Source organism: Aotus nancymaae, unplaced genomic scaffold, assembly GCF_030222135.1.
Source record: "Aotus nancymaae isolate 86718 unplaced genomic scaffold, 86718_ANA_hifiasm-v0.15.2.pri h1tg000041l, whole genome shotgun sequence".
NCBI classification, from domain to species: Eukaryota; Metazoa; Chordata; class Mammalia; order Primates; family Aotidae; genus Aotus; species Aotus nancymaae.
This window is the reverse complement of record NW_026988455.1, coordinates 23371708-23383154: the sequence shown is the minus strand read 5'-3', so window position 1 is coordinate 23383154 and position 11447 is coordinate 23371708. Positions and strand designations below refer to the sequence as shown.

The 11447-nt window shown below is 51.7% G+C and overlaps 1 protein-coding gene across 1 annotated transcript; it reads left to right on the top strand.

Moving 5' to 3' along the window:
• The first annotated feature begins 216 nt into the window (after nt 1–216).
• Nucleotides 217–1755, top strand: GADD45G (growth arrest and DNA damage inducible gamma). Its single transcript, XM_012463115.2, has 4 exons — nt 217–379; nt 631–732; nt 866–1079; nt 1168–1755. Exons 1-4 carry the CDS (start codon nt 327–329, stop codon nt 1276–1278), a joined length of 480 nt encoding a protein of 159 aa, XP_012318538.1. The 5' UTR covers nt 217–326; the 3' UTR covers nt 1279–1755.
• Nucleotides 1756–11447: the final 9692 nt, after the last annotated feature.

Sequence of the window (11447 nt, the reverse complement as noted above, 5' to 3'; positions counted from 1 at the left end):
GGCTCTAGTCTGCCTGGTAACACCCCGACAAAAGCGGCAGATTTGAGGCATTGTCATCCCCCGCACCCCTCCCCACGTGGCCTTCTGGCACGAGCCGCCGACTCGCCGCCTCATTTACATCAGAAAGCGGGTGCCGGCCAATAGGCGCGCAGCCTCGCGCCAGCTGGCGGCGCAGCACACTCCAGCCTATATAAGGGCGCGCGGCGTAGCAGGGGTGCAGTCGCTAGTGGTAGACGCGCCGAGCTGAGCTGTAACTCACGGTGTGTTCTTCCGTGTCCCCTCCGCGCTCTCCGCTTGTGGATAACTTGCTGCTCGTCGATCGCGCTATGACTCTGGAAGAAGTCCGCGGCCAGGACACAGTTCCGGAAAGCACAGCCAGGTGGGTCTCAAGGCTCGGAGAAAGCGGCTGGTTGGTCGGCGGCCTTCAGGGTCCTCCAGGGTGGGAGTCCGCGGGGTAGGAGCCGAGCGCGGGAGTACCGGCGGCAGATCCAGGTTGGAGAGGCGGGGTGCGGGCGCTGAGCCGGTTCTGGATTGTGGTTGGAGTTGGGGAGCCACGGGTGCGTCCGGGTGGCCGGGGCTGGGGGCTCCTCCCCCGGCCGGCCCCGACTCACTGTGCTGGCTCCTCCGCAGGATGCAGGGTGCCGGGAAAGCGCTGCACGAGTTGCTGCTGTCGGCCCAGCGCCAGGGCTGCCTCACTGCCGGCGTCTACGAGTCAGCCAAAGTCCTGAACGTGTAAGTGTAGACACGGCGAAGGCTGGGAGACCGGGGCGGGGGTGAATGACGAGGAGACGGGTGGATGGGAGGGGTGGCGGCGGGAGACCTCTGCTCGCGGGTTCTGACCTTGGTCCCCGCCTTGACCTCTCAGGGACCCCGACAATGTGACCTTTTGTGTGCTGGCTGCCGATGAGGAGGACGAGGGCGACATCGCGCTGCAGATCCATTTTACGCTGATCCAGGCGTTCTGCTGCGAGAACGACATCGACATCGTGCGCGTGGGCGATGTGCAGCGGCTGGCGGCGATCGTGGGCGCCGGCGAGGAGGCGGGCGCGCCGGGCGACCTGCACTGCATCCTCATTTCGGTGAGTACAGTCCCGTCCCGTCCCCGCCCCGGTGTCGTTCCCGCCTCGGCCCGGGGCCAGCCAGGCTGACCCTGCTCTCTCTCCGCAGAACCCCAATGAGGACGCCTGGAAGGACCCCGCTTTGGAGAAGCTCAGCCTGTTTTGCGAGGAGAGCCGCAGCGTTAACGACTGGGTGCCCAGCATCACCCTCCCCGAGTGACGGCCCGGCGGGGACCTTGGTCTAATCGACGTGGTGACGCCCCGGGGCGCCTAGAGCGCGGCTGGCTCTGTGGAGGGGCCCTCGGAGGGTGCCCGAGTGCGGCGTGGAGACTGGCAGGCGGGGGGGGCGCCTGGAGAGCGAGGAGGTGCGGCCTCCAGAGGAGGGGCCCAGCGGCGGCAGGGCCAGGCTGGCCCGAGCTGAGGACTCTGCAAGTGTCTGGAGCGGCTGCTCGCCCAGGAAGGCCTAGGCTGGGACGTTGGCTGCAGGGCCGGGAAGGACAGACTGGCCGGGCAGGCGTGACTCAGCAGCCTGCGCTCGGCAGGAAGGAGCGGCGCCCTGGACTTGGTACAGTTGCAGGAGCGTGAAGGACTTAGCCGACTGCGCTGCTTTTTCAAAAACGGATCCGGGCAATGCTTCGTTTTCTAGAGGATGCTGCTGTTGAAGCTTTGAATTTTACAATAAACTTTTTGAAACAAACTTATGCTCTTTATTGAGGGTAGGGGATCTTTGTGTCGGGGGAGGTGGTGTGCAGGGTTTCAGAGGATTGCTGGAACTCCGTGGAACTGATGGCACCTGTTCCGTCTTCCTGTCGGCAAGAATGACAGGCTCGTCGGCGCTGGCAGAGGAAGGGCATGCTGCCCAGTGCTGGGGTAGAGCTTGGGCCCAGCTCCTACTTTTCTCCTTTTAGGAAGATTTTAAACTCGCAAAACAGGAGCATACTTTAGATAAGACATCAGTGCAGCAGCTAAAGCCTTGCCTTTCAAGGCGATAACAGTGACCTCTGCCTCCTCTCCCCCTCCCTCGGCCCCCCTCCCCCTCCCTCCCACAGCTGCTTATCTGAACAGCTTGCTGGAGGCCGCAGGCTTTCCTGCACAATGAGCATTGCCTTCTGCAGGCCCTGCCCTTTGTGGTCCCTGAGGATGGTGGCAGGCTGCTCCTGCTCTTGGGGACTTTTTCCTCTTAAATGCTCTGACACAAAGCAATGCTACAAAGGTATTAATACCAAATATGACATTGATGACTGCATTTAAGTATGAGTCATTACTTTGTCATGGCTGTGATAGAACTTGGAAGATCTGAGAAAAAATTGGAAGGCAGCATCTATATAAATAGGCATGAGCAATTCTGAGGGGGCCTGGCATCTGCCGTCTACTATTTTGAGTGTCCTCTGCCCACATCAGAGTTACGAGGATTGCTGCTATTCACAATTCCACTTAAAGTCTCACAGGAAAGAAAAAATGAAATATTTTAGGCCAAGACTTTCTTTAAGAAGGATCTAGGGGCAAGTCTCCTGATGGAATCAATCATTTTTATTAGACCAATATGACTTGAGTTCATTCTGTGCACGACTAGCCACTTTCAGCAGGAGAAACACATGTGGGCTGTTGTGCGGCCAAGCAGGCTGAGCCTTCTGGGCAGAGGAGGTGTGGTGTGCTGTCTTCAGTCCTTGGGGTGGCTGATTTACCTCATCAAGTGCCACTGCCTAAAATTCCAAGTTACCAGCATTCTTGAGGCAACAGGAAAACTTGACTGAATTACTTTTCTTGTAATGAAAGCATCCTGTTTTCCATTTATCAGCTCCTAAAAACATCTACTCCTCAATGAGACAGAAGCCCAGATAAAAACTCGGTGTGCTTGTGCCCAATTTTCATTACTATTTTACCTATTTGCTGCTTGAAATCTCAAGGTTTTCTTATTGAGGTAGAGTCTTGGGCTGGGCCTGTCTAACAGTCTGTATTCTGGCAAAATGACCAGAACATGCTATTGTAAACACAAAGTGGACATGATTAAAATAGACCCTTAAATGAGTAAATTCAGCAGAACGTTGTGCAGAGCAGGTAGGCAGACCCTCTTGCCGGCCAAGCGACTCTTGTAGAACATGAGGTTGGCAGCCCTTGGCTTTTTGATCAGAGCTTGCTGTGAGGCCACCTGTTGGAGTCCCAAGGGCTAGGAGAATTTGCAGGGGAAGAAATACATGGTGGGACACAGTGCCATGCCCAAAAGTTGTGCTAAATTTTTTTTTTTTTTGATGAACAGGTTTTTAATGCTATTAACATGAACTAATCCAGAGAGCAGGTAATAAAATATCTAGTGTTTACAAACATGTAATTACATTTAATACTTCTAACAACCCTATGTGATAATACATATATAAGCCCTTGGTACATGGTAATTATTACTACATGTGTGTTGAGGTGACCCATAAAGACAAGCGCAATGCCTCGCATCTAGAAAACACTGAATGAATGCTCATGATGTTAATACTTAAAAGCTAATGAAGATATTTGTTCCAGACCACAGAACTCCAAGTGAACGAGTGGGTTTTGGACTAGCAGTCTGGTTTCAGGACCAGCACATTGCTGCCACAAAATTCCAGGTGCTGGAGCACTTGCGGCAGGCTTATTTTGGAAAGAAGGCTATTTTCATTAGATAACTTGCCACCTTTATAAGTTGTACGTATCGACTGCAGAAAAATTGTAAGATACATAAACATTAAAGAAATAGGTTAGAAGCGTCTGTAACTGTCAGCAAATTTTGGTGTATTAATATTTCCTTCCGAGTGTTTGTTTTTCCTCTTACATATGCTATAACACACATAAACACACCCCACAGTGTTTAAGAAGCTGTATTCGGCTCAGTCTGCTTTGGATTTTGTTTCCTTCTCCTTTTCATTACCATGCTATTACAGCCCCCATGTATCCACATGACCTTGCCGGGACATGTCCCTTGACAGGGACAGGGCTTGTCTCTGCTTTAGCAGGCTCCAGTGCCCGGGTGATAATACACATTCCAGCCTGATATCCAGCTAGGGCGTCTTCTTTACCTTGCAGCCCTCACTAAACTAGAAAGATGTCTACTGTTTGCAGGATTTTAAGTGTCACATGTCTAAAACAAACCTTTGCTGCCCCCAGAGCAATGAAAGTAAAACGTGCCTGTTTTAATTTTTTTCTTTTAAGTTTTGCATCTGATCATTGTTAAAATTGGCACTGGCAAGGCACCCATCGTGAGGATGAAAGGAATACCGTATGACAGCATAAGCAGCTTGGAGAGTCAGGCATTCCTTGTCTACACCCAGCACCGCCCACGCAGGGAGCTGAGGTCTCCTTGTTCCTCTCTTGGCAAGATGATAGGACAAAATGATCTCTGAGATTTATTTTGTTTTTAAGGGCTGTAATTCTCTGTGTTATATATTTTATTAAACCATTAGCCTCAATAGTACAATGTGCATTGGTTTTGAAGCCACTTGAGAAAAAGTTAAAAATGAATTTTTCAGGGGAAAAGCAAGGATGTTGGCAAACAAAGCAAGGCTGGTAGGGTCAGCTCAGTAGACAGACACTCAATTTTGCTTTTTAGAGATTCTTGTGTTTTTCACTTGCTTTTCTGAGATACAAGCCCCTGTACTCCTCATTTGAGTATGACCCCCAAAACATCAAAAGGGAATTGTCCTTCCACTGTCACAATGGAGACTTTGCGACTTAACTGGGGGCAGTGAGACATGATGCTGCCTGGTGCACCCGAGCTGCGAGCAGCCGCCAGAGGAGTGATCAAGTTTGTGTGCAGGGCCAGCTGGAAGCCTCAGGGTGCCTGGAACTCGGCTTTGAATTCTGTCCTAGGGTGAATTTATATTTGGTTTTTAGGTCTAGCTCAAACTTTCCTTCTTTATCAACTAGAACAAAATGCCAAATAATTTCACTTCTCTCATCAAGTAATAGTGTGTGAGTAAAGTTCACCCACATAGGGTGGCAGAGTCTAGATCATGGGGATCATGGGAGCAGGTGGCTGCACCACCAAGATGCATGGCTTTTTGCGCACCGAGGCGGCAGAGGCCTTTAAAACCCCTGTGAGCTCCTCGTGCTGGCTGAGACAGGTACTGCCTTAGCTACAAGGGTGGGACGTAGGCTGTCCATCATGTGGTTCAAGCATTTGTTCACTCATCCCCTCATTAATTCAGCTGGCATTTCCTAAGCATACATGCTGTGCCAGGCACAGTGCTAGGCACGGCCTCGCCACCGATCCTTGCCTGCCTGGAAGGTCCTGAGAGTGTTGGGCTGAGGCCATGGCTCCACATTCCCAAGCCCATCCATCTCCTATTCATCCTGCCTAGAAAATATGGTGAGGACAGGAATGAGAAAGGTGAGTGTGAGGACACCATTTCCCATACCCATGGCTAATTTTGTGAGACTCTCACTGGCCAACTAAAAAATATGTCACAGTTTGCATTCCGTGACCTCTGGGCATCAAAAGTGTCCTCTGCTTCCTTCCTTCTCGCATCTCCCATTTCTTCCTACTCGTTTGATTTTTCTCCAGTGCAAGCCTTCCCAAGCTGTGACTTGTGCTTCCCTCCTGAGCACTGCTAGTGCCTTCTGCAGACTGCTTTCCAAATCCTACTCCTTCCCCTCAGCCTTCTCCCCTTCTTCCTTTTTTTGCCTCCACCTCCACCTCTGCTCTTTCCTCTCATCTATTTTCTCCTCCATCCTCCCTTTCCTCCCCACTTCCTCCCCCTTTCCTTCCCCCTTCCCCTTCCACCTTCACTTCCATTATGGAGCTCCTGCTGTGAACCAGGCCCCAGATCTCTGGCCTGAACTGGAGCTGTCTCCAGTTCCCTCCTGTGGCTGTTCCATCCACTTAGCATCTCAGATTTATCTGCTCAAGCTCACCACGCCCTGACGCTGTGTGGAGGTCCAGTGGACACCTTGTCTAACTGAGCCCAAAGTCAGTGTCTACCAGGGGCCTGGCCCAGCACAAAAAGCCACGTACACCCTCACTCACTCCATGCCCTTCCTTGGGGACCAAGGCCCTGACCTGTGAGGTGGGCTTGTGGATGGATGACTGGGGCTATTATAACAGTGAAAAGGAGGTGAAGTTTCCCAGTGAAGACAGTGTCACAGCCTGTGCAAACATGGGTGGGCTCCATGTGTCCCAGCGTGCCCAAGGTGTAGTGCTCACTTGGCTAGAGTTTTCCATGCTCTGCCCATGCTCTGCTTCTGTCCTTTCCATCCCTGTCCTCAGGGTTCAGCTCTTTACCTTCACCTGCCTGAATCCCATACTTTCAGGGATGCTGGTGTAGACTTGCAGGTAGCAGGAAGTCTCCTGGTCAGGGGAGCCCCTGGAGTCGTGGAGAACATGTGGCTGCTTTGGTTCAGTCCAGTCTGCGTCTGTGTCGTGGGCCGTGGCCGGAAGGAGCATTGGTGGGAGCTCACCTGGGCTTCCTTTTCCATCTTCCTGACTCTCCCTAAATCCCTCACGACATCTGACAGAGTCCAGAAGCTTGTTCATCTTGGGTGGAAGGGAAGAGAGTCTGGGAGCTGGGTAGCTTGTGGGGGAAGGTGGAGATACAAGGGTGGGAGAGGATGAGGGCCACCTGCCACCATCCCTGAGACCAGGATCAGGCAAGCGGTGCAGGCAGAACGCTGGTGGATGACTGTGCAAACCTGAAAGCAGAGCCTGAGAACAATCAATAAGACAGTTGTCCCACAGACTCCCCTCTGAGCTTCAGAATAGAACAGCATTTCTAGGAGAACAGAGTGGGCTGAGTCCTCCTCAGCTCTTTCTCACATGGAGGAAAATGCACTAGAATTGACATCGTAGAAGTAGCATCATCCTAGGAGACACAACCCGACAGAAACAGGTAGAAGAAGGTGCTGTGGAAAGGAGATAGCCTGCGTGTTGTCTATGCCTCTCATGGAGTATAGGCTCATCCAGCAGAGCTGCCTTCAGAGCAGAAAGAAGGGATGGATTCCTTGAGACTCAGCTGACTGTCAGGCTACAAATCAGCGAAGGTCACATGAAGGGTTGTTGGCTATTAGGGAGCATGGGATTCCACAAAACCTGCCAGAGATGAGCAATTTTCTCTTTATAGAAATTCAGTAAATGTCTCAGAAGGACTCCCCAAAGCCCCCGAGTCCCTTTCCCATCCAGATCCAAGATAGGCAATTCCCTCTGAGTAGGGCCGATGGGCATCTGGTCAGACCTGCACCTGCTGCCGTCTACCTGCTTCTCACCTGGACGCCCATTGACGGAGAGATGAACCTGTCATACTTATCTTAGTGGAATCCCAGCTGATATCTCATCAGAAGCCAGAATTCTACCACAGACCCCCAACCTCCACCTCCTGGTGGTATTCCCACAATTGTGGGATTAAGGGATTTTGCAGACGTAATTAAGGTTACTAATCAGATGACCTGAAAACAGGGAGATGTTCTGCACAGGCCAAGCCTAACACATGAATATGTTAAAAGCAGGCACTGGCTGGTTGGGGAAGAGGGAGCCAGAGACGTTGCGGATGTCTGAAGAACTGGACACACCATTGCTGGTTTTGAAGAGGGAGGGGGCCACAGAGCAAGATTTGAGGGTGATTCCTAGGAACTGAGAGTGGCGCTTGGCTGGAAGGCAGCCTGCAAGGGAATGGGGACCTGATTCCGACAGATGCATGGAACTGAATTCTGTCAACGACAGGGATGAGCTGAAAGTAAACTCTTCCCCAGAGCCTCAGATATGACCCCAGTCTGGCTGGCAGCTTGGTTCAGGCCTTGTGAGATCCTGAGCAGAAAAGCGAGTGGAGCCTGCCTGACTTCAGATCTATGGACCCGTGAGCCCATAAACAGGGACTGTTTCAAACTGCTGAGTTTGTGCTAATTTGTTACTCAGCAATAAGGCGCGACTACCAGGAACATCAGGGGCCCCTCCTCCCCTCCCCCCACCTCTCATGCTCCAGTTGGGTCTACCTGCACCATCTCCCCCACTCTCACCCCTCCCTGTGTCCCACAGGGCTCCCCCCTCTCCAGACACATCATGCCCTTTCATATCTTGGGGCTTTGGATGTGCTGGTCCTGCTGCGTGAACTGCGTGTTTTCTTGAATGGAGGCTCTGCTTGCAGGTGGAATGCGTGGAGGCTGGCATGGAGGTAACAGAGGAGTCAGCCTGTGGACCCCGGGACCTACCAGAGCTGGGTTCCACCTTAGCATTTAAAGAGGTGGCCTACACAGAGCAGGTGGGTCTGCTGCAGGTGGTGTCTGGACAGGGAGGCCCTTCCAAGGTCACCATGGGACTGGTGGGCAGACCTGTGCTTGTGGTCCAGTCTCTGGCTCTGATTGAAGCATGTTATTTCTACAGAATACGGGCAATCCTCTCTTGCTCACCTGCAGCTAGGGATTAAAAGACCCAAGGGCCACTGAATCATTGATTTTCATCCCCAAATCCTTTCCCTTAAATGAAATTTCCCAAGTGCTATCAAATCACAGTTTCTTAGTGTCGGAAGGAAGGGTAGTTATTTATTCTTCACTTCACAGACAGAGAAATGGGCTCAGAGAGGTGAACTCATTTGCTGAAGAGAGGTCCAGATCTCCTCAGCAGGTCAGGGCTTTGTTGACCCAGGGTCTTTTGGTTGAAAGTTGATCAAGGGCCTTTCAGCCCCTCTGGACTGCCATCTGAGGCCTAGACAGTGGGCCAGACATAAGCAGGATGGTCACAGAATTCATGATTGTCCAGAGAAGGAAGCAGCTGGGGGAACGGGATGGGAAATCGGGGTCTCCGCCTGCCGTGGCCTAATTTTCTTGTACTACAGTCTTTGGTTAAAGCGTCTCTCATTTTGTGGTTGTTGCTCGTGACTTCCCATTACGAGGGGTCGACGCAATGGTCTGTCTGTCTAGCCTCTGGATGTGGGACAAGCAGATCAATGAGATCCAGGAAAGGTTTGTGTCTTGCTGTCTGGAAGCCGAGGCAGACAGAACAAAGTCACTCAGTTATGGGAACACTTGCTGAAAGAATGTCAAAGCTTTTATTTCCCCCCTCAAAGTGGGCCTCTCGTCCTATAACTACCGACCGTCTTGATCTCATACCGAGCCACTGATGTGGTTTTACTTCACCGCCTCCAGAGGAGGTGGGATTTGCTGCTGAGTTTCATGATTCATTTTTCACCTTTCAGAGTTTGCTTTGGTTTGAGGTTTGCATGCCTGTTAGTGAGAAGACATGGTCGCTAGAATTGATTCTGATTTTTGACACTTACACTATCCTTACCCTACAATGGTGGCATGGGGACACTCATTTACAGCCTATCTTCGGCAAGTGGGAAAACTCAGGAGAATAATTAAAATGTGTTGCATTTTTATTGTGATACAGTTTAGATAAACAGAATTCTAAGGAACAACAGTGAAATCACAGTAAAAAGCAAAATTGAAAGGAAAGGAACAGATACACTACGGAGAAAGTATCCTCTTTTGCAGCAAGATTAAATTTCCCTAGAGTGATTCACAGCAGCAAAGTAATTCATAGAACTCCTACATTGAGCAAGAATTTGATGCTAACATTCCAGGAAGGACGATGCAACTGCGGGTTGGGCTCAGCAATCAGAAGACCACTTAAAACCACGGTGTCCTCAAATTTCTGCAAATCACTCAAGTTCTAGCCCTTCAAAGCCAAAACAATGACCAAGATAAAGTCCAGGGACTTGGTAGTTGTCCCACATGTCATCAAATGATCCACTTGGGCTGACTGAGGGTTTGGGATCCCGCCAGGCCATGTGAATGCCCCTGGCACCCATGCAGGGAAGAGTGAGAGGGTTTCTGCTTTCACCATCATAAGCAGGGGCAAGCAGCTGCTCTCCTTCCATGTGGCCCCTAGGCCCCTGGGTATGCTCAGTCTCTCCAAGAGCTCAGAGAAGACTCAGGAGAAACAACTGCCCACCCACAGGGGCTGCTGGAGCTGGGGGACCCTGAGACAGGAACTTAGGCATCTGGAGCTACCTGTCCACACTGGGTTCCTGGGTCTCGATTCTGATTATGTTGATAGAGAAGCAGACCACCCCACAACTGGGAAATCCATTCCAAGGCAAATGGGTCATTCCATCTTCATGGCCCTCCAAGAGGGCCCTGGCAGCTAAAGTGAGGCCTGAGCAGACCTTGGTGGCTTCCTCTGGTCGCCAGCCTCCTACTGTGCCCCTGTGAGGTCAAACAGTGTGGCACGAGGCCCAAGTAAAATCAGGCAGGGGTTACAGGGATTGAACTAGGAGCCTAGGGGTACGCCCCCAGCTGCATCCTCCGAGGGACTGTCATGATAGGCACTCATCAGTGGTCACTGCAGGCTCAGAGGACAGCTGCTGAAGCCCACTGGATGAGGCCACGTGCTATAGTCCGAATGTGCCCTCTAAAATTCATGTACTGGAAATGCAATTCCCAGTGCAATGGTGTTGGGAGGTGGGCCTAACGGGAGGTGTTTAGGGCATGAGGGCTCAGCCCTGGTGAATGGATTAGTGCCCTATAAAAGAGCTTGATGGAGGGAATTTGGTTCTTTTTCATCCTTCTATCCCTCTTGTCACATGAGGACGCAGTGCTCCTCGCCGCAGAGGATGCAGCAAACAGGTGCCATTTTGGAAGCAGAGAGCAGCCCTCACCAGACATTGAACCTGCTGGTGCCCTGATCTTGGATTTCTAGCCTCCGGAACTTCCAGAAATACATTTCAATTTTTTTTTTTTATAAATTACCCAGTCTCAGGTATTTGGTTATAGTAGCACAAACAGATATAGACACCGTGTTTAGTGTTTAGGGGCTTGAGTATCCTGGGGGACAGGCCAGGTGGGGGTGATGGGCTAGCGGAGAGCTTTAAAAGCGAGGCAGGTGGAGCTCATGCACAGAAATGAGGACGGTTACTGTCCTGGGGACATCCTCTACGTTTGCTCCCGGTCACCGCCTCAGTCCTCTCCTAAGGCTGGGTCTGCAGGAAGCCCAGGAGTAGAGAGCGGACGCTGGGCTTGCTTGTGTTGTCTTTGCTTTTTCCAGCCCAGGGGCCTGGGCTCAGACTCTTGCAGTAGGAGAGATTCAGGGACCCAAGGGCACACTTTCTATGGGTGAATGGAGAGGGAGAGAGGGAAGGTGTGTGTGTGGAAGGAGAGAGAGAGAGAGAAAGTTGTCAGAGCCTAAGCAGGAGTAGGATGGCCACGGTGGAGGGCATGGCAGCCCAGGGACTGGGGTTCGTATTAGATGTGGGCTGCCTGTGGGGACAGGGTGGGCTTCTAACAGTCCCAATGTGTCCAAGACACTTAGAGCCCTGGGCTGACCCAGTGGTATCTGTTGACCTGAAGATGGGGACAGGAATTGCTCAGCTTCCTGGGGGAATTTGGCACTTCTGTCTGTGTCCCTGCATAACAAACCACCCACACACACTTCTTGGGGTG

Excerpts from the sequence above, each read along its gene's own strand:
- GADD45G (XM_012463115.2), top strand. The coding sequence starts at position 327 with ATGACTCTGGAAGAAGTCCGCGGCCAGGACACAGTTCCGGAAAGCACA. Across the intron at positions 733-865 it reads TCAGCCAAAGTCCTGAACGT|GGACCCCGACAATGTGACCT; the intron begins GTAAGTGTAGAC and ends TTGACCTCTCAG. Across the intron at positions 1,080-1,167 it reads TGCACTGCATCCTCATTTCG|AACCCCAATGAGGACGCCTG; the intron begins GTGAGTACAGTC and ends CTCTCTCCGCAG.